The 23,954-nt window shown below is 33.9% G+C and overlaps 1 protein-coding gene across 27 annotated transcripts in view; it reads right to left on the reverse strand.

The window, feature by feature from the left end:
- Nucleotides 1-23,954, reverse strand: part of NRXN1 (neurexin 1) — a 1,166,070-nt gene that overhangs the window by 1,046,907 nt on the left and 95,209 nt on the right. For 13 of the 27 annotated variants that reach the window (XM_032352094.1, XM_032352086.1, XM_032352077.1 and 10 more), the window contains exons 3-5: nt 16,148-16,165; nt 12,920-12,949; nt 12,146-12,157 (exon numbers count right to left, since the gene is read on the reverse strand). The exons of 5 other annotated variants lie outside the window; for them this stretch is intronic. In XM_032352094.1, coding sequence (XP_032207985.1) covers nt 12,146-12,157; nt 12,920-12,949; nt 16,148-16,165 — 60 coding nt within the window. The remainder of the gene's footprint in view (nt 1-12,145; nt 12,158-12,919; nt 12,950-16,147; nt 16,166-23,954) is intronic. 9 more of the 27 variants (XM_032352092.1, XM_032352082.1, XM_032352075.1 and 6 more) reach the window with 4 other exon arrangements.

Genomic DNA, 23,954 nt, shown 5'->3' on the forward strand with positions numbered 1-23,954 from the left:
TTTTCACATGAAACATCTACCCATCTATTTCTAATTCCAATTATTTCCATTATTTCCATAGCTTTCCATCTCCTGAAGTTGTCCTCTCAGGCTGCAACCATTACTCTTCCACATCTTTGTTCCCTGGAGAAATAATGTTGTGCTATCACAGCAGCTACATGATAACACCCCTTGACCCCACCCCCAGAGCTTCTCCCCTTCAGCATTCCTCTTCCTGCTTTTCTTTCTACTCATAATTTTTCTTAATTCCCTTCTTTTGTAGATTTTTAAAATCTGATAATATATCTCCATGTAAGTCTTATGCCTGTGTCAATAATTTCTAAAATGTCTCATAAGAACATTATTTCTTTTTTAATAGACTCCAGGGACCAAATTTCCACCCCTTAAAGCTTGGCCTTTGTAGAAATGGCATATTCTTATTTTATTTAATGCCTCTTTCACCATAACCTCCAGGTTTAAAAAAAAAAAGTATTATAATCAGCTTTTTCATTAAACATATTTCTTATGTGAGCTTAGCATTTACTGTTTGGTTTTCCCTTTGACTCGATCTCTTTACCATGGCCTATTATGGACATTGATCCTAGAATACATTACAAATTATCCATGGGTGGGCATTACATAAAAAGTTTCGATGTTGTCACATACCCAATTTGATTTTCTTAAGCACCTATCTGCACTCTACACGATGGAAATTTTAATGACCTTTAGCACAAGGTTTGAGAGAGCCTGGTGATATCTTTACTACTCTGAATATCAACATAAAGGGAAGCCCTAACTCAAAAACCATGTCTTATTTCCCTATCTTTTCATAATGGATCAAATTATCTTAAAGCAAGATACATTTTTTTTATTAGCAAGAAAAGTCTCTCAATTCAGAAGCAATATGGATTTAATTAAAAACTTGTACATACTGCTTGCAAGAAGAAATAAATGACCTTTATCACCATGAAATATAAATTTCAACTCCTAAGAGACCAAAAGCCAATTAACTGAGTTAGTAACACTTCACAAAATGGCTGTGCTTTAGAAATTTCTGGGGGAGCTCAGAGGGGTTTTTCAAAGTATAGGATTCCAATCCATCCTAGGCCTACTAAATATAATTATCAGGCAAGTTCCTTTAAAATCAGTATTTTTAAAATGTGACCCTGGGTGACTGGTGGGTGGGAGTGAGGAGGGCAGCCAACTTGAGAATTGTGGGGTCAGAACAATGGTAATGAGGTCAAAGTTTGTAGTGATGTTTGAGAAATCATTCAGAAGGTCTAAGAAGGAGGTAAGTTACTTGACCAGCCTCTCTTAAACAGCAGTCCTCCTTTATATCAGACATTTTTTATTTTTATTTTTTTATTTTTGAAAGAGAGAAAGAGAGAGAGAGAGAGAGAGAGCGCGCAGGATAGAGACAGAGGGAGAGGGAGTGAAAGAATCTTAAGCAGGCTCCATACCCAGTGCAGACCCAATGCAGGGCTCAATCTCATGACCCTAAGATCATGACCTGAGGCAAATTCAAGAGTCAGACACTTAACCAACTGAGCCCCCAGGCACCTCAAGAACATTTTTTTTTTTTTTAAATTAGGGAATGACATACGTGAAGATGTTCAAGAAAAAAGGAATGGTTTCTTAACCCTAATAGGTCATGACATCACTCTTTATAAACAATGCATTAGTCCAAATTCTGGCTTTCTTTTGGAGCAATCAGCATCTCTCCCTTTCCATCACATTGAATGACTCCTAATTTCACTCAGTCTTCTCACAAATACTACTGGTCACAGGAAATAGAGACAGGTCAGTATAAATCCAGGGGCTCTGTTACAGAAGCAATTCAAAATGTATGCCCTACTGTCAGTCAAATACAGTATTCTTTTATCTAAACAAATAATCAGTAGAAAAACAGTCATAATAAGCCATCACCTAATTATTTTAGGTCGGCATAGCATCAAAAATAGCTGTTCCCAAAGTTTAAAAGAAGAGTTCTGGCATATTTTGCTACGAGCTATCTGCAAAAAATCTATGGTTAGCTTGTGAATGAGGATTTCCCTGTGAACTGAAAACATGATTGACCAATTTAGGGATTTCCATCCCTCTGGCAGTACTTTAGTCCAATCTAAATCTGATTGTTTCCTTGAATGGGGTAATTTAATTTTCTCCAAATGTCTACTGACTTTATAATGCCAAGTTTAGAAAATGAAATGGAGAACTGGGTCAGTTGACCAGGTAATTCATGCCAAAAAATAAAATACTGCTTAGAAACTTCGTATAACACATGAGTTGTTTTAATTTCCTGAATAATCTTATCATTTGTCTGAGATGTCAAATTTTCTGCTCTATATCTGGGCTATGTATTTAAAAAATTATTTGAGGTGAAAGAAAACACTATTCTGGGGCACCTGGGTGGCTCAGTGGGTTAAGCCTCTGCCTTCAGCCAAGGTCATGATCCCAGGGTCCTGGGATCGAGCCCCGCGTCGGCCTCTCGGTTCAGCAGGGAGCCTGTTTCCCCTCCTCTCTCTCTACCTGCCTCTCTGCCTACTTGTGATCTCTGTCTGTTAAATAAATAAATAAAATCTTCAAAAAAATTTAAAAAAAAAAAAAAGAAAACACTATTCTTAGTTCACAACTGTGGCAGAATCCCTGCACTCTACTTGGTGAAAGTAAATACTAATAATAACTGGAGATTACTTCAGCTGTTGCTATTCTGAATGAGCTATCATGTGGCCATAGACACACAGCAATTCATGCAAAGAAGGCAAAGAAGACAAGCAGAAAGAGGAAAACTGCATTTACTAGAATACACATTCTATATAAGTAGATAGAATTTGAATGTGTAAAAACATGTCCTGAAAAATGGTAACTATTATCACCGTGCTCATATTTCTTAATGTGAAAGACCTTGAAAACATCCATTCAGAGAAGTTATGGCTTTATACGATGTATAAGAGTCCCACATAAAGAAGAATCTCATTGGTGCTTTGAGAAATACATGACTAAAACTGAATGAAACCATTCTCTCTACCCCTGTCTGTCACTCTCTCTTTACCAAAAGGACAAACAATAAGACACTAATTTTAAGGGAACTATGACCTCAGGCACTGTAGTTGGTCGTTGCTTTCTGCTTTGGTGATTCCCAGTCACTGTAGTTCTTCAGTGCAAGTTCTGTAAGTTAGGACACCTGGCTGTGGACCCGGACTACTTGGTAAAGCATTTCCTTGAATATATGATCATTCATTCCTGGGCTGGGGAAAAAAAATCAAAGAGCCTTAGGGTATATATATAGCTATTTGAGGGCTTGAGAAGAGTCAATATATTTCTTTTTAATGTTAGAGGCACAAGTCAAGTTATAAGAACAGGAAGTACAGCAGATCTATTTCATGATTTGAAACTTTCTCTCTCACAAAGAGCCAAAAAGAACTTCTGACAGTCACAATGAATAATGCTGTTTAGAAGTCAAATGTACAAGAGTTTCTTCTTGCTACCTATGCACACACAAAGATAGACAAAGGTGAATTACTGTTCCTTTCTTAAAGAAACATTATTTTAAGACTGGTTTTCAGAGGAATTTGAAAGGAAGAGCTTGATTATCAGTGGTCGTTGGGGTGGTTTTCAAATCCCTTCCAAATTCTCTGAGATCACCTAAATTGGGCAGGAAACAAGGAAGATCAAAAAGGTCAAGCACACTTCTAGTTCAAGGAGAAAAAAAAATCTGTTTTTATTGATCTAGTATGTCCTTCATGGGAATATTTACTTCAAAGCAAAAAGGAAAAATAAATGTTAAAATTAGTTTATTATAAGAAATAAAAAATACTATCTGTAGTAAAATCTAAAAGAAAATTTTACACATTTGTTTAGCCAATTAGTTCAGTCTTTAACCAAGGATTACTGAGTACCTACTTGTGACAGCCACTGTTCTAGGGGCTCTTGAGATACGTCAGGGTAGGTTAAAATCTCTGCCCTCCTGTATTCTGGAGGGAGAAAGACAATAAACACTGAAAAAGTAAATGAAAAAAAAAGTATGTTAGAGGATAATAGTCACCATGGAAGAAAAACTAGACGGGGGTATGATAGTTCAGGAGAAAGGCAAATTGTAGTATTGAATAGGATCATTGCAATAAGTCTCTTGAGAAAGTGATAATTTGAACAAAATCTTGAAGGATGTGAGTATACTACCCAATTACTAAAGTATTTCTAGGTAATTATATGTTATTTTCTAGCAAAGATATTATGTAGGAAGGGAAATCCCTAATTAGCTTTTCCTTTAAAATCTGGTTTTCAGGTGTCTAAGTGGTTTCCTATAAACTCAACTCATATATCATTCTATGGAGTTCTTACTCAGGCAAATCATTAATTCACAAAAAAGTTTTCTCTGGATAGTCACTTTGAGTCCCTGAGAAAATCTTTACCTCCCTGTTCCCTTCAGCCTGCAAATTTGCACCTAAAAAGCAGCACTTTGTCGATGTACTCCTAGGTTTGTTCAAAGGGGAGAAAAGTCCATTTCAACTTCATCATTGTATGAAAGAGAAAGATCAAAGTGTTGAGTTACAGAAATATCTAAATAATTTTGGTTAAGTAGAATAAACCTTTAATGCTTTATTGTACCAATACTCTTTGTAGTATAGGCTATCAGAACAATGAGATCCAATTAGTTATAACGTACAATAATCAAATACTTATAAATTATAGGTATTTATTTATATGACAGAAGATACTAAAAAATTAATACTGTGTTTTAAACCTTTGGCAAATTACAGATCATTAGGTTTGAAATTCATTTAATCTAAATGTACAGATTATTTTCTTGTATTTCACTGTCACCATCAATAAAAACCATCTTCTAAGTACTTATGCAATTCGTCATGTAACATATCCTTGAGAGTGGAGTATTTTCTATTAGCCCATATTGCATATCATAAGATGGATATATGTAAGGCTTTATTACTTGCCCAAGGACAAATATTGGATCTGAACCCAGGTCTCATGACTTCATGGACTCTTGCCCATCATACCATACTGCTCTCTTACTACAAATTAAAATTTTATACCATTAAAAGGAAACCTTGAGGGGCGCCTGGGTGGCTCAGTGGGTTAAGCCGCTGCCTTCGGCTCAGGTCATGATCTCAGGGTCCTGGGATCGAGTCCCGCATCGGGCTCTCTGCTCCGCGGGGAGCCTGCTTCCTCCTCTCTCTCTCTGCCTGCCTCTCTGCCTGCTTGTGATCTCTCTGTGTCAAATAAATAAATAAAATCTTTAAAAAAAAAAAAAAAAAGGAAACCTTGAAATGAGAATCAATAATATCCTATATAATACTCTGATTTGTTTCTTTCACACTACCTTTAAATTTATTTTGTAAGAATAAGAGTATGAAACTTTGTTTCATGATTATCAGTGTGTAAAAAAGTCTTTAAAGTTTCCTTAAGGTTGGTTATTTTCTATCAGTTATTTTAGTTCAAATTTTCCACAATGTTTTGTCTATCATAATAAGCAATATCTCCTATCATGCTTCATAATCAAAAGTACCATTTCTTAGATAATCTGCAATGTTCTTCCCTATTCCAAATTCTATGAGTGTTTTTTTTTTAAGATTTTATTTATTCATTTGAGAGAGAGAGAGATGAGTAGAGGGAAGAGGCAGAACGAGAGGAAGAAGCAGACTCCCTACTGAGCAGGGACCCATAAGGGGCTCGATCCCAGGACCAGAAGATCATAACTTGAGCCAAAATCAGACACTTAACCATCTGAGCCACCCAGTTGCCCCTAACTTTTTTTTTAAGATTTTATTATTATTTATTTATTTTAAATATTTTATTTATTTATTTTAGAGAGAGAGAGTACAAGAGTGGAGAAGATAAAGAAGCAGGTTTCCCACAAGCAGGGAGCCTGAGGCGGGACTCAATCCCAGCACCCCAAGATCATTACCTGAGCTCAAGGTAGACACCCAACCGAATAAGCCACCTAGGTGCCCCAAGATTTTCATTTTAGGGGGCTGCCTAGGTGGCATAGTCACTTGAGTGCCCAACTCTTGGTTTTGGTTCAGACTATGATCTCAGGTTATAAGATCAAGCCCCCTGCCAAATCTGCTTAAAATTCTCTCTCCCTTTCTCTCTGCCCCTCCCCCACTCTAAAATAAATAAATAAGCCTTTAAAAAATAGAAAATTTTATATTTAAGTAATCTCCATACCCAACATGGGTCTTAAAGTCACCAATCCCAAAATTGAGTCAAAGATCCCACAGACTGAGCCAGCCATGTGCCCCCAAAATGCAATGATTCTATTTAAAGATCCAGAATCCTTTAGTATATGAGCTAAGAACTCTGGAAAATTACAATTTTCTTTAAAATCACTGGCCAACACAATTTAAAAAATATTCCTTCTTACCAATCTAAATGTCTTGATGTTGGTTTCTGAACAAAATCTAGATTAATAATAAATATTTTCAAATAGACAGATAGATAAAGTCATTACTTTGGAAAAGGGATCATCTTTTTATTTTATTTATTTATTTAGTAGGCTCCATGCCCAATGTGGGGCTTGAACTCATGCCTCCAAGATCAAGAATTTGATGTTCCACTGACTGAGCCAGCCAGGCACCACAGGAATCATTCTTTTAAAGTCTAGTTGCCATAATAAAAGTTTTTGCTATTTTTCATCTGTTTCAGTAAAGCATATAAATTTATACTTATACTATTTCATTCTTAAAAATATTAGACTGTGGAGAGTCCTTTCTATGCTCTTCTCCAAGGATAAATTAATCTACTACAAGTCTAATAAAGTCCTTGTTTAGTTTATTAGTTGTTCAATGTCACCACTGTTTATAGAATGTATAAAGATATGTGAAATATCTCATCCCAGAGCTAAGAGTACAGAGATTCAAAGGAGCTGGGACTTATTAATAAAAACTATGACAAAAATGATTGAATTACAGCAAGAGTAAATACATGAATATTTACTTTAAAAGCAATTTTTCTTTGTTATACCCAGTAATGATAAGCACATAGGCTAAAGAAAAACTAAAAAATTCTAAATTCTAGTCATATAAGCTTCTATGCATGTTATATTGTTTGAGATATTTATAAAGATAATGAAGATATTTAGTGTCTGATCTTATAAAGTGAAATTCTAGTCTTTCCATGTCCTATAACTGTGAATGAGGAGCATCCCTTAGTATTGACAGTAAAATACCAGATAATTCACAATAAATTACTGCTTAGTTTGCATATGCACTAAATGTAGGCATTTCAATACAGTAAAATTCTGTCAACATTCAAAAATGCTTCTGAATAATGAAGAATCCTTAATATTATAATGTTAAATAAGGAAATATGATTTTAAAAGCCATACTGAACAGAAATATGATATTTTCAAAATCAAATTAAATCTACATCCAAAACCACAGTAAAACGTGTTCAAAAGTTATAAAACAAATATGCATCATAATGTTGGTAAATTGAAGTTGGATACTTCACACACAAATTAGCAATGCAAGAACTGAAAGATGGTAACAAAAATCATAAAACAAAGGAAAATGTATAAAAAACACTAAATGCTTTTTTCTTCCCCTAAATATTAATCATATCAAATCTATTTTAAGAGTAAATAATAAATGTTAGCTGTCATGTGACATTACAGATAAAATTTTAAAACACATTTTCTTTGATATTGTTAACTGTAGTGGAACCACTTATATCTAGTTATTGATACAATTAGTCTTGAGGAAAATCTATTTTTTTAAATAAATTATGTAATTTTAAGATCTTAATTTTCACTAATACAATAAAGTTTAGGCTCCTTTTCAATAATTTTATGCCTGACAGCAGTATTTGTAATACCTTGACCTTCTAGAAATATGAGAAACCTGGATAATCAAACACTTAATGTTTCATTTGAAATGGTCAAATGTACATTCACTTTGCAAACATGCTGTAGATTTTATGAATGCAGGAACAGCAAATATGCTCATATCACAGGATAAGACTTACAAATTTTGGCTCTTTTGGAAACTTGCAATCCAAACCCAATCTAAACAGATCTTTGGTATATTACAGTTGTACAGTGAGATTTAAAACAACAACAGCAAAAAGAAACAAAAACCTCATGGAAACCACATAAGATAGCATAATATCAGATCTAACTTTCAGGAAAATTCTTGTATTGTATGAACAATGAAACCTACCAAATAAAATTTGGTCATTTGACACTGTGACAACAAATCACATTAAAATTCTTGAAAAACCTTAAATACAAAGACGCATTGACTTCACTTCTTACAGACCCACTGCCATACATAGGCTAAGATTTATTGAAGTGATGTCTTCGGAACGATGCCTTACTAGAAAGAAATACTGCAGCTCTGGAAAAAGGATATGAATGATAGGAAGCAAAAAAAGTTGAGAGACCAAGAAGAGCGAATTCCATGTAATTTGTTGCTGAAATTATTTTTAGTTACTTGCATAAATTTCCTCTTCCTTTTCTACCCTCTACTTCATCAACTCCAAACCCTCCATGTCTTCCTCTACATATCTACTTCTTCCAATGTGCACTGCTCCCACCTCATACACATATGTCCTTAAGTCGTGAAAATGGTAATTCAAGATACAGTAAAAAAAGTATTCTGGAAATGCAATGTTTAAAAAGAAAGTCAAGCTTCCTGCCCTCATGGAGCTTACACTCTACTAGGAAAAGTTAATATTAAATATATAATCACTCATACAAATATATAATTACAATTCAAATGATTGCTATAAAGGAAAATGCAAGTCTCCAATCAAAGCACTGACATACATTAATTATTAAAATTAACTATTAATAGCTCCTGTGCTATTAACCAGCCACGATGGCTGGATTTGCAGGGTAACTTACTTTTTTGGCATTTTCTGATGTAAGTGGTCATTCACTTCTCTCAGACAACCATTAGAGTAAAGTATGAGTCAACAAAATATTACTGAAATAAAGTGACCAGTTATACAATCATGGAAAGAAAACAAACAAACAAACAACAACAACAAAAAAAACCCACAAAGATAGAATTCAATTTCCAGGCAAATAAACAAACCTAAATTCTAAATAGAATGGAGAATAAAGTTAGTATTGTCAATGTTCCTAAGAATACTAATGACAAATTTCAAGCCTAAAAAAAGAAAGCAAACACAATATTCACAAAGCCCATTTGGATCCATCTAGCCACAACCAGCAGAAGCAAGGTTGGCCCTGGATAACACCTCTCTTCAGCTATCCCAAAGAAAGCTAAGGATTCACTGAAACCAAGTTTATTCCTAACTGCATCCAGTTGAAGGTGACATGTCCTTGTTCAAAAAACATGAAAACAAATTATTTGTATTTGAAGTAGAATGATAAATATGACAAATATGAGGAAAGATGGCCTATGGGAAGGTGAGAAAGCTTTCATTTCATTCATTAGGATTCTATCAGCACATATCAATGACCCTTAACACACCTCCTTAACATGACTTAGCTGTTCTTGTCATGTGACACATCATAAGGGATTCTGCAGTTTCCAAACCCTGAAAAATTAATTAGGGAGTATGAAAGGATCCACACCAACTATTTAAGGATACATCACAAAACAATATATCAGTGCTTACCTCTAGGGAGAAGACTGAGAAGGATGAAAAAGGTTAACAGCAGTAATGTTTTCTTTAGATGAGTAACTTTTTTTTTTTTTTTTTTTTTTTAAGAAACAGCATTCATCTATCACTGGGAATTTAAAAATTTAGAAAATATTTCAAAATCCACATAGAAAAAATCAAAATGAAAATGATAAAGTTCTTGAATCCAATTCTGCCTCTTGAAAGAAAGAAAAGAAAGAAAGACAGACGGACAATAATGCACAGATTTCATTCCGGAGTCCCTGAATTCACTACTGCTAAAGGGGGCAGTAGAAAAATATTCTAGGCTTGTACTGGGATAGAAAGATTTGGGAAGCATTAATTTACAATGTAAATCAATTATTTCAGACTGGACAGGTTGAACACCTATTTTGTGCACAACTAGGACTTAACTTGATATTGAAAGCTACAATGGAAAGTTTCTAGGTATTCTTTTCATTCCTTTGACATGTGGCACAGGACAAGAAGAGCTACCTAAGGGAGCTCCTGATTCATGTTATCTTTATCTTTTCTGAATGCTAATCACATTTTACCATTCTCAGCACTTCCATTCTGTCATTTATACTAACTCATCCACATGTTTTCATTTTCCTTCTATAGTAAAACTCTTTGAATGTGCATATTCCATGTCATAGTCAAGATAGTATTTTTGAAGAGTTGATCAACTGATTTACGATGAAAAAAGACTTACAAATCACGTTTCTCATTTCTATACATCTAATTAACCAACATATAAAGGTTACCACTCTGGCTTGCAAAATACTCAAATCTATCTTAAAATCTTCTTTCCGCACTTAATGACAAAAAGCAACCTCGTCCCATAAACAGAAGAAAAACGTAAAGGAAAAACCAAATTCCTGCATATTGTAGTTTTGTGCTGATTGAGGAATGAAAAGTACTGAAGTAAAATATGTTTGACACACATGCCAACAGAAAATATTTAAGACTGACATACTAAAACTGAATGAAGTGACACTTAACATTAATTACATCAAAACAAATATCAGCTGAGTATAAACATGAATTTTTCTGTATGTGGAGTTAAACGGTTATAGAGTTAGAAGATTATTTTTGAGTTACTTTTTTACAACACAATGTATATGTGTATATATATTTAGAAAGTTTGTGTTTATACATGCATTCATACATATACAAACACATAAGCATATACCTCACTCAGCCAGTAAAACAAAATATAAATACAGCACCCTCGTTGCCATCCCAAGTCCTCTAAGAAGGAACATGGTAGGAAATGCCCACTAAACAAGGGAAGTAAATGGGAATTTGACATCAAAAGTTTAGAAAGCATCCCAAATGGCACAGGAAATCTCTGAAACAATTGATAAAAACAGTCATTTGTGTAGTTGCTGGAAGGCTTAAAATAAGATTAAATTGTATTATTGGAAATGGTTGACCAAAACACAAACTGCAATAGCATATGTTCTTTTATTATTGGCTCAAAATACCCAAGCAACTTTTGTTTCTCAAGCTCAATTTTACACATTTAAAACTGATATCATTTCTTTCTTATTGCCTGGCTCACGTTCAGGTACTTTTTCAAGCAGAAAAGTTTCCCTGCTAGATGACACAAATGTAAAGGTGAAGAACTATGAGCTTTTGTCCCAATTCAGATTAAGATTCAGAGCACAAGAAAACTCAGAGAATTTAGGACAACACGCATTCTTGCATTTAAAATAAAAACAAAAGCCATTAAAAACAAAAACAAAACAAACAAAAAACAAAGACTAGAGACGAAGGGCACATTCAGTAACATGTAGTTAAAAATGGTTCGTTTGAAGATGATACATATTTTCCAGAGCTAGTATCAACTACTTCTTGCTGATGGAAACACTAAACGCAATGTGGATGGCTCTAAATGGCAAAGTAAGCATGCTTTTAAATCTGGCATCAATGTTGTCAAGGAGTACACATGCCTGACTTACCAAGTGATGCAGAAATGTACATCTGGTTGATAACGTTCTTAAAACAAAGTTAGTATGTGCAAAAGAAAGAGCAGGCTTATCTTGTTTGCCTCTTTCACGGTACTGCCTTTTCCAGTTATTGTGGAATTAATGCATATACATGACATCTAGCAGGCGACAAGGTGATGAGCGCACCACAGCACCATTTCAATGCTGCACGTGCGTGCACTTACATCCCAATGCAAAATGGCTGGGGCAAATATGCTCCCAAGTTAAATGTTTGAGGAGGATGTATTTATGGTGATGACACTCATCATTTAACTACGATTAAATGATACTGCAAAAAATGATACTGAAACCTGTAGCTAATTTCTACATATACTAATTATATAAGCAGCCAATATGAAAAAAATCACTCTAAAGAGCAAGAAAAAAAAAAAAAGAGTGGAACATTTTCATGGATTTCTCTTACCTTAAATTAATAAAATATTCACTAACACTCATACCTACCTCTCAGTGCCCATTACTAATGCAAAAAGGTCTAAATACATTTTCATAATGTATACACACTGTAATTCATACAGATGATATTAAGAAGAAATAAAATAATGTAATACCTTTACTTTTACCTATGGATTTGATGAAATGGTTCCATGAAGAAAGGGTTTCCATACAAAGAGAATAAAAAGAGAAACAACAATAAGAATTATGAATATATGTAAATGCACTACTCTTTGAAAATTAAACAAGACAAGAAAGTTTAAATAAGGGTTTGAAAACACACAGAGATATAATCAGCACATGTTGAGAAATCTGCCTTTTTTTTTTTAAGGCAACATGCAAAAAAATTGAAACACCCATGCTCACTTTAAAAGATGACACAGAAAAGAAGATATGACTATATTGTATGTAGAAGAATTATTGATTCTGTGAAACACTATACTCAGCATTTTAGAAGCCAGAAGCCAAAGATGTCTGCATGTTCCCAAACTGCCATGCATGGGTGAAAAATGGACTCTTTTTGGTACAGTAGGTTAAACTGAATATCAGATATTAACTTCTGATGGTTCTTGTTTTTTTTTTTTTTTTTAATTAGAGCTACCCTTATCTGCATATGCTTATAAATATATGGAAACTTTCAATCATAAATTCTTATAACTCATTTATCTGCAGATATTATAGTACGAAGAGTGAAAAAAAAAATAAAAGACAAAGGATCAAACCAACAAATAAAGGGAAGAAAAACGTGAAAAAATGTGAACAAAACTTATGTATTTAATTTGCAGCCAGATAATTTGCAAGCATTTGACCATCCTTTGCAGTGATGGTTTAAAGCAGCTACAGAACAAGAAAACACTGAAAGCAGAGTGGAAAAGGAACAGAGCCCATACCTTGGTCGCCCATCATCAGGTGCGCCAGACCTTGAAGGGAAACAAGAGCACAGTCAGCAATAAACAAGGGAGCATGGGAAGGCAGGGTTGTCACGGTGACAAAAATGTTCAGTGACAGACACCTTGTTTCCTATGAGACATGTCTGTATCACAGAGGCAAATCAAAAAGTATTCTTTCAACCCCTGGTTGGAATGCTTTGGGGCAAAGAGCTACAGTACTGCAATTTAAACACTGGCATATGCTGCCCTGTGTATTTCTTCAATGTATCAGTTGGAACAATCAAGAGCATAAAAGCATGACTTAAAATCCAACCAATCCCTTAAATATTGCATCTGCCCATTGTGCCCTTTGATGAGACAGTTTGGAACACTGCCACCACAGGGCTTCTTATTCTTTGGTGATGAAATCATATTTTAAAAAACCCAAAGGAATATCTGAAACATGGGCTGGGTCTGATCTTTTTCCCCTCATCAAAAAAAATGAGAAGTTTTATAATTAAATTAAAAAAAATCCTTAGTCACACTGAAATGATAATGCAGAAATGTCTCCTTGTCTGACACATGTAGCAACTGACTAAGCTTGTTCAAATACAAAAAAGGACTATTAAACATGCAGCTGTAAAGTTGGGATTTGCTACAGAATAATGTTTTTAGGAACAATGGATCAGCTTTAAATAGGCTCAAGTAATTTTCCATGGGGAACAAAACTAGTCTTTTACTTAAACATTACCCAAACACTGAACTATGAGTTAATGTGGACATATATATTTAATCATGTTTTATATTTTTATATAAATCATAATTTCATCAAGGAAGTTTTCTACAATACTCAATTCCCTTTATTTAAATTACTTATTATCTGTTGCTTGACAATTTACTTCAGTTTGAAGATCACTCCTTTTCTAAAGAATACTGCTAATGTTCTTTCAAAAAACTCACTATCCAAGAAGATTCTTTTTACTGAGAGGCATTAACTCCTAGTCCTTTATTCCACATTTGGAAGCAAAGCTACTTCTCAAATTCATATCTATTTCAAGAATATGGGAAAATGTTAGAGCAACATAGTAATACATACAGCAATTTAAATATTTATATTTAATTTCCTAATGTTATTTCAAATATATTTGAGACTTTATTGAGTGACATGATATTATACACCATTTATGTCAATGTTGAAATAATCTGCATTATTTTCTTAAAATTTTAGGAGTTTTTAAACATCCTGTGGGGTAGATACAATTATAAATCAACATAAAATCAAAATATGAAGACTACTGAACACAGAAGTGCAATGGTTCTGTAATATCGCCTCTTTTTGTATTTTCAAAGTGATTATAACAAAAAAAAATCACACAGGCAGATTAAGACATTTGTGATCTGTTAGTGATTCTGCATAGATTATATAATTTTTCATTTAATTTCTGTTTCAAAACTACTATACATATTTCCTAAGCATGGTTTATAATTTTTTATACAGAAATCATGGCATGATCTCTGTATAAGATCTAACTTCGAGAAAATATACAAGACACTTCTAATGGTAGTTATGAATACCATCTCAGAAAGGATGGAAGTTAATAAATCTCAAAAGCATTCACATTCTTCATGCTAGACTTTCTTACCTCTAAGGGAGTTACACTATATTGTCAAATCAAGTTATAAATAGGAATGTTGCAATCATGATTGAATAAAATTTATTACAATAGTTTATGGGCCTATCTTCTGAAAATCTTGTTAAAATTTTTCAAGGGATGCATGTGTGAGGAAAGAAGCACTTGGGCTTATTAGGCTGATTTTAAAGCTCCTGGAATGCAACTGGATTTAAAGAGAAAGAATAAAAACATGGAACATTTCACAGAATGGTTAAGGAAATGCAAAAGAAGTTGAAAAGATACTTATTAAAAGAAATTCAACCTCAGTTAACATGCATAATATAAATGATACTGATTTTGAAAGATGTCAGACCTGCAGGGTAACATCATCTTTATCAAGTGCATATTCACATGCTTTTAAAATTATAGTCTAGAAAAATAGAAACCATAGACAGAGCCAACCAACACTTGAAAAAATAGGCACTGATGATTACTTTTGAAATCTTCATCTATTTTACTTAAATAATGGAATAGAAATGTTTGGCAACTAAGCAACTAATGTTCAGCTTGGTATTTGTGAAAGTATCACAAATAGTAGGCTGAAGCCTGTTATTGGCCAACTTTAGGTTACCATGAATTGTTCTCTGAGACACAAATCTTAGTAACTTTAATAGCTAGCTATCTGTAACCTCAGATGGGAAGTCTTTTTCTAAGATATCTGCCAGTCTATTTTTACAGAATGTCTCTATTTCAAAATATTGCAACAAAATAAAATATGTAAAACACTTCTGAAATATAAACATTAATTAAATGTACATGCAAGTATGCTGTGATTATTCAAGTTGAGAGAACATCAGCTTCCCTCTAAGAGTTCTTTGGTCTATCTAGAGATAGGTTTGTTTGGTAGCACACTGACTTATACATTTAAGCTCTTTAAAGATGAGAAAGTTGAAATATGTTTTAGTTTGTGTATTCTACAGGGAAAAAATGTGTAACTTTCTCAAAGAGATAATTTTGGAAAAACTTCAATAAATATTATTGTTTTATTTAACAGACACAGAATATGACAAATATACTTACCAGTAATCATTCTGGAGTGCTGTTTACTTTCATTTCCAGTGGCCAGTGGCTAATTTTTTAATCTAAATTTTTGCCTCTTATAGTCAATGCTTTATTCTGTGTTCTTTATATAAGTCAAATCATTTGAAATTAAACTAATGAGATTGAGGTGATGTAATGCTAAACATTTCCAAAAGAAAATAGATCATTTTGATTAAAAAAAAAAATGGAAAAAAATATCATGCACTGTGTTCTGAAACTGTAAAGAAATACTTTCTCATTTAAAATAAAAGAAGCAGGATTGTATCGTTTTTTCCATACAGAACACTGCAATAAGTATTCTAAGTTTTATATGGGATACTCGATCCATCAAGTGTTGGAGTGAGGGTGAAGGAGTTTCATATACTTAGAGTCTGATGGGGCTGCAAGTGCGTGTTCTCTATGAAAAGTGATACACAATCCAGAAATCAACAAATGCTCAGAAGTTCAACTTACCGTCTAAATTCAAGATGTACTCTATTAATACTAAGAAATAAAAGGCAAATGAGAGTTGGAAAAAAAAGTTGAAAGCACCCACCTTCCACATTGTTGTCTTCTGAAAGCACATGACAAGGAGGGAGAGAAAAGGAAAAACATTCATTAAGCAGCATGCAGACTGGACCTTTGCCTTTGCATGTCTTCCTCATGCAAGGCACCAAACACATCATGCAAGTGCTCCATGACTACCGTTCAAAGGGGAAAACAAAACCACGGGAAGCAGGTTCCCGCCTAGTGACAGCATTTAAAGAATGTGAGACAAAATTTTGATAATACTGTCATGTCCTGAGCAAGGAACTTTAATAAGTCTTTTACTATTCTGTATAAAATAAAAATTATTCTTAATGTTGCTGATGTGGTTTTCCTAGGCAATTATTTTTAAAGCTTTATTTATTTATCTATTTACAATTCCAAAAAAAATCTATTCCTAACTCTGATTTGGACTTGGATAAAATAAGGTCCATTGCCAAGAGCCATGAAATTTCACTTAAAGATATTCCATTTTTCCAAAATATATAATGCATTTATGATCATGGCCTTTAAGTATTTCTAATACTTCAATTTCTTTCCTTAAACACAACATAAACCTATGTAACTAAAATTCGCAATATGGCTTATATTAGTGTGTTCATATTTCATTGCAAATAGTGGTAGTTTATTGTAATTTGTTAAAAGGTTAAGTTTTAAAACTGTTGACTAGGAAAAGTAATCATTGCAAGGGAAATCCATTTGGGATCTGTCCATTAGGCAAAATTTATCATGATTCATTGATTTTGTCCTTCCGTACAGGGTCGGAATAAGAATATAGTTAATATAAAGACAATATTTGGTGAATTTTCCTTTATGTTTCCATATAATCTACATTATATTTGCATTTCATATATTTGCATGTATTTCCATATGTGCACATATATACGTATATATACAAACACACACACAATACAAGCAGATTTTGCATGTACTTCCTACACATAAACAATGGAAGTGTATGGGATTTAAACTATTTTTAGTAACTACTAAACAATTCAAGTACTATTGATATACAAGGCTTGGCATCCGTGTGAGAAACGGAAGAGAGTGAGGGCTGTTTCTAGGACTAAGGCAACAGCAAGGTTTCAATACTTATCAAATGTTTTCAGTAATAAAATATAGCCATGTTGACATTTTTAGTCTCATTCTTTTATTTAATCAGCTGTAATTTTAAAAGTGGTTAGTTGATCAAAATCATTTATAAAGAACAAAACAATAGCAAGTATAGAAATTTTGAGAAAAACCACTTATAAATGTGCCATTTCATAAGAGTCAACAAAACTCTTTTTAATTGTTAATGTTACTGATGAATTAAAAATCATCAATTTTGTTTAAAATGTATTAGCTGGAAACTGAAATATCAACATAGGCACATTTACTGATCAGGTCCTAACACATAATAAAAAATAGCTAGTCAATAAATGAGGACAATAACACCTATACAAAATACTTAGTTTGCCAGAGTTTATTTTAAAAGATACAACCAAAAAAGACAAATATTTGATATGTGATATTCATTTCCTGATTGGTTTGGTTTCTAATCTGCTAAATAAGGAATTAAGACTGAATATGCTATTTTTCAATGGCAACTCTGAAATGACAGGGACACAAATATTTAAGATTTATTTCACTACATTGAAAGTTACCCAAAGGTACAGATTATTTTAATGTTTAAGACACACTTTTGTTTTATGTTAACCACCCTTTGAAATTCTACTCCTCGTTTAAGATGCTTGCTTAAAAAAATAAAATTGTTTCATATATAGAACAACAAAATCAGGGAGTTTAGAGGAGAGACAACTATCAAAATGGTCTATCATTTACTATGGCTCTACTTAATTTCTGTAAACAAAAACTGGCAAACATGATTGTGAGCAGCACAGTCTCAGGAAAATGATTTTTTGGTCAAGTTTTGCATGAAAATCTACCAGTAAACAAAAATGAAAAACAAAGTAAAACAGGCCCAGGCTCCACACCAACTTGTATAAATGTGCTAATAAGTAAGATAAGGAAAGGAAGTTGTGCTATAATAAAATCAAGGTCATTGATTCTGATCCCCTGAGAGTTTTCTTCTTTCAACTGTTAACTAAGACACAGGGCCACAGGAAGCGCACTGATCTTGCCCTGCCACCCAGCATATTTCTGAGTTTGTATTCACAGAGAGATCCAGCTAACCAAGGGGACCCCTTGTATGCAAATCCAAGACATGCCCAAGGTGTAAACAAATCTTGATTTGACCAAGTTCCGAAAAATGGGCTGTCACAGAAGACTTAGATTAAAAAATAATAATAATCAGAAGCGCCTGACTGGCTCAGTCAGTAGAGTATGAGACTCTTAATCTGAGGTTTGTGAATTCAAAGCCCATGTGAGGCATGAAGAATACGTAAAAAACAAATTTAAAAGTTAAAAAAATAAATAAATAAAGTACTAGAATAAAAGGAAGGGTAATATATTAACTCATATTTAAAAAATTGAAGAAGGGGCACCTGGGTGGCTCAGTTGGTTAAGCGACTGCCTTTGGCTCAGGTCATGATCCTGGAGTCCCAGGATCCAGTCCCGCATCGGGCTCCCTGCTTGGCAGGGAGTCTGCTTCTCCCTCTGACCCTCCCCCTTCTCATACTCTCTCTCAAATAAATAAATAAAATCTTCAAAAAAAAATTCGAAGAAAAAAAAAGAAAACTGGCTTGGAACAGACTTTATTGACTTTCCATATATTTTCAGACTCAATCTCAGACTTAAAAAAAAAAAAAATCCCTTTATTTGTATCATTCTATTCTACCTCTTTGGTATCTACTTGTTTGTTTTAGTTCATTTAAAATCTGTTAACTTAGGGGTGCCTGCATGGCTCAGTCAGTCAAGCATCCAACTCGATTTTGGCTCAGGTCATAATCTCGAGGTTCTAGGATCAAGCTTCACATTTGCATTTAGCAGGGAGTCTGCTGGAGATTCTGGAGATTATCTCTCTCCTTCTGTCCCTTCCCCCACTCACTCACTTGAATGCTCTCTCTAAAATAAATAAATAAATAAGAAAAAAAAAATTACAAATCTGGTTAACCTAAAGATGATCCCTACATTACTGCATAATGTGCACATAATTATAAATAGCAAGGAGTGTGCTGGAGATTCTTTCTCTCCCTCTGCCTCTCCCCCTACTTGCTCACTCACATGCTCTCTCTCTAAAAAATAAATAAATTAGAAAAAAAAATTTTTTTAATTTGGTTAACCTACAGATCCCTGCATTGTTTCATGATTTATACATAATTATAAATGGTGGTAGCTCTATCATTTACAATCATTCTCCAGGAGTTTTTCTTTTCTCTTTCCTTCTACTTAGTTTTTGAAGTAAAAGAATATTGAGTTTAAAAAGAATGGTTTTCCTCAAAGCATCCACTTTAGCTTTCTCTTCATAGATCTTTTGCAATCAAATAGTAATTTGAATTTTAACAACAACAGAGAGGGGGCAAAATTTGGCATGCCAGAGTGTAAAGATAAAGCATTGTATTTTGCTTTAGTGTAAGGTAGAAGCAGCTCATCCAGCCTTACCTGTGGACATTGCCAAGCTAGGGAAAAACTCCCAGTTTGCAGAAAACCCTGGCTTCTTTATTCTGCTGACTAATCCTGCTGTGTACATGAAGGGAGTCTTAGTAATCAATTTTACTATGATGATCATGCCGCCTGTAAAGATCATACTCATTTTTTTCTTTTCATTGTGAAAACACGGAATAAAAGCATGAAAAAGATACCTTAAATTTTCTTTTTCTTTCAGATAAGACACATTTCCCTCACAAAAATGAGAACAGGCACCAGAATATCAGTCATGTTATGAATAATTTGTGTGCTGCTGACATGAAGGGAAGCTGCACACTGTTAAACAGCACATTCTTGAATTACTTCCAAAGAGCATCTCCACAAAAAATTTTCCTTGGGCCCCCAGCTTAAAAGAATGTAAGGACAGTAAGTTTAATTTATCATGAGTGTTCTTCTCACATAATTTTAATTACGTACTTCCAAGAAAAGAAAAATGAGTAAGGAAACAAATGTACTTGCTTCAATATAAAGCAAATCAGGAATTTAATCATGACCAGTGGGTAAATTAAAGGGTGATATAAAATACCACAGGTAACTCCTTTTTGCATAATCAACATTTAAGTTGAGCAATATGAAAGGCTTCATCTAAATCTACAAGCAAGAGGCAACTTACATGCTGCATTTTACATTCAAAAGTTGGCTGAAAGGGTTCTGTCACCACTTGGCCATTCCTTCTCTTTTGGCTTCCTTCCTTCTCTGCAAGTTGCCTGTGACCAGCTCCCTTTATTTTTCTTTGGTTCCCTGTCTCCTTCATCAAAACTGCCTCTCCTACAGGTGACTTCCCACCCAGATCTATGCCATCCAAAGTGGGATACATAGCAATGAAATTGGCATTGGTACAGGCCAGCAGAAGGAGGAATACAGAGTAAGATTTTATTTCCTTCTTATATACATTGAGCTTGCTAGCTTCTATCCTTGCCTTTCCAGCCCCTCACATTATTTTCAAGACTTTATCCCTCATTTGGGGGATTAAATGCCAGTCTAGCAGTGTCTGGTTCCCATAGTGGCACCAGATGGAGTTTTGTTTTATTTTATTTTTCTTTTGGTGTTAACAGTGAAAGCCTTTAGAAAGCTTCAATCATCCAGAAATTATTCAAGGACTGGAAAATGGAGGGAAGCATTGAAACTGTGGATCTGTGCAACAGTCAGCTGGAGGAAGAGAAATGCTGGCCAGAACCAAGAAAAAATTCTAACAACAAATGAAGCAAAAAGGTCTATTACGAAGGCTTATGGAAGGAAAGAAACAGCCTGTTCAGGGATGGCTAGTTCAAAAAAAATTTTTAACAGGTACCCTCAGCCACTTGTTTTAAATCTACCTAAATGACATTCCCACAGAGTCTCCTGGAATCCCAGTCTTAGGGGATAAGGGAACCCAACTAGAATAGCTAATACTGTTTTTGTCTCTCTTCACTATTCAGGAGTAAAAGAAGGGGTATCTCTAAACCAACTTGCAGCAGCAGGTACATTCCTGGCATCACACTTGGAATCATAAAAACATTTTGAGCAATATCATTGAGCAACATCCAACTAGATTTTTGGTAAAAAAAAAAAAAAAAAAAAAAAAAACCTGATTCAAGTATATTATGGAATTATTGAGTCTTTTGCGAAGTGGTCTGAGAAGGTTCTCTTGCCTGAAAGTGTTGTTTATGTTAGAAAATGTGATATGTGTTTCAACTTATTTATTCGAAGAACTTTTATAATTGTACTTTTCCAAGTTGCAGACTGCCTTTGTTTCTGCATCACATAGGTGGCAATTTTGTTACAAAGTTCATGGCATTCAATTCAAAAAAGCTCCATCTTGTTAAAAGGGGAGGGCAGGAGAACAGGAAGGAGGGAAAAATGGATGAGAGAGAGGAAGGATAATGGTATGGAAGGTTCTTCTGGTATGCAAGTTGTTCAATGCACCTGATGAAATTTAATAGCTATTAGTCAACATATTAAAATATATACAGAATGGCTCACACAAACTATATTGAACAAAATTTCAAACTTTATTTTCATGGGGGACTATGACAAAGATTTTGTTTCACTTTTACAGCTTCAATTCTTCCCTACAAATGTGCACTTTGAGTTAACATTGTTACGTTAATTTCAATAACTGGACTTACAGAAGGAACATTATATGAGTGACCATAAAAACTGTGACAATAACTGTCTACCCTGTTTCTGCTCATGTCACACATTTTGGTTGTTTTATTGCTTACTTAGAAATAAACATTTCCTACTATGAAATTGACAGATAAAACTGAGCAGAATGTTAGCACGCATTTTCCCACCCAAACTCAATCACTGCTATACAACTTCAAAGAAACCTGGTTGAGGTAAGGAGTGCTTCCTTTCTTTAGTCTGAAGTCGTCGTATTTGAGAAAGCAGAGCAGGAAAGTTCTTGCATTAAAGCTGGGAGAATAAATTTAAATACACCCCTATCTAACCATCCAACTTACCACCATTTCTAATATATGACTTTTCTTATGAACAAATGAATGGGTGATATCCTCTAAGTGTATGGTACCAGAAAAGAATACTCTACAGACTGTCCTATGTTCTCTGACAGTAAAATGGAGAGTAGGTGAACTTCTACTGAAGACCACCTTCATTTGAAGGCCCTTCATTTGACAGAACTAACACAGGCTAGATTTATACAAATTTTTTCACGAATTATTTTATTGTAGAGAATTTTCAAATAAACTTCGAAATACTTTTGATTTTATCAATCTATACGTAGTTTCTCAGAGCAGTCCAACACAAATCTACTTAATTTCTCTGAGAAAAGGCAAACATATTTTAAGTATGGGGGTCATTGCATGAAAATAGGACTAAGTCAACCATAGTGTAAAAAAAAAAATCTAAATTTAGAGTTAAATAAGTTATATTTGTATACACTGAATAGAAAAAGGTTCATATAAAACTGACTTGTCAATTATATATTTTTATATTTAAGGAAAATAGAATTTTACTTCAGGATAATATTTCATATGGTCTTTAATTCAATGGGCCTTTGCATATGTAACAAATAATCTAGAAGAAAAAAATGCTTTGGCTATTAAAGGATCTATCAATTCTTCAGGGCTTTTAGTTTTCATTTTCTTTAGTATTTAAAACACTGTATATTAATCATACTTAAATTTTAAAAACCCCAAGACATTTATATATGTTATAATTCATGGTTAATTTAATTTTAACTTTTTATAGAAGTCACTGAAAATCATTTTAAAGGAAATGGACTGTTTTCATTTGTTTTTCTAAATAAATGAGATAGTATGCAAAATTTTCTAGGAGTTTCCTGGGGTTGACTAAAATATTACTATAATGAACCAAATATCTAGCTATTTTTTCAACTCTAGTGCATTCCAACCTGAGGATGATTGCTACAAAGAATTCTGCTTCTCCAAAGCCTGAAATCATTTAGTCCAATAGCACCTGATGTTGAAACACGAAGTTACTGTTTTCAGATAAAAACTGGTCAAACAGCAATAGTTTAATATGGTTGAATCTAATATTTCTTTCTTTTTTTATATATTTTATTCATTTATTTGACAGATCACAAGTAGGCAGAGAGGCAGGAAGAGAGAGGAAGGGAAGCAGGCTCCCTGCTGAGCAGAGAGCCTGACGCGGGGCTCGATCCCAGGACCCCGGGACCATGACCCGAGCCGAAAACAGAGGCTTTAACCCACAGAGCCACCCAGGTGCCCCTGAATCTAATATTTCTAAGTTGATGTTCTTCTCTGCCTCCTAAATACCACGTAGTAATATGAAGTCAAACTAAAACACTACTGAATTCCTGAGAATCAATCCATGGTAGTTACCCTTTTGGCAAGAGTAAGCACAGCATAACATATGGAGTTGTTGTATGATTGTGCTGTAAACCTGAAACTGATGTAGCAATTTGTGTCAACTATACTTCCATCCATGCATCCATCCATCCATCAACAGCAGTGATTTAATAAAAAAAAGGAAGCAGAAAACAGAGTGAGTGTAATTTTTATAAAATATTTCATAGAATGTTATGAAGATCTCAAGAAACTTTTTCCAAATGTTGAAGAGAAATAAGAAATAATATACTAATACTTAGGTCATCTTACCACTTTAAATGTGCTTGCATAAATATTGTCTTATATAATCTTTATATTATCTCATCAGTTAACCTGATGGTTAGCCACTTGTCCAAGACACCCAAGTAAAAACTAGAAAGTGCTAAGAGTTTGTTTGAAGTCTCCTTGTCTAAGTTT

Source organism: Mustela erminea, chromosome 7 (genome assembly GCF_009829155.1).
Source record: "Mustela erminea isolate mMusErm1 chromosome 7, mMusErm1.Pri, whole genome shotgun sequence".
NCBI classification, from domain to species: Eukaryota; Metazoa; Chordata; class Mammalia; order Carnivora; family Mustelidae; genus Mustela; species Mustela erminea.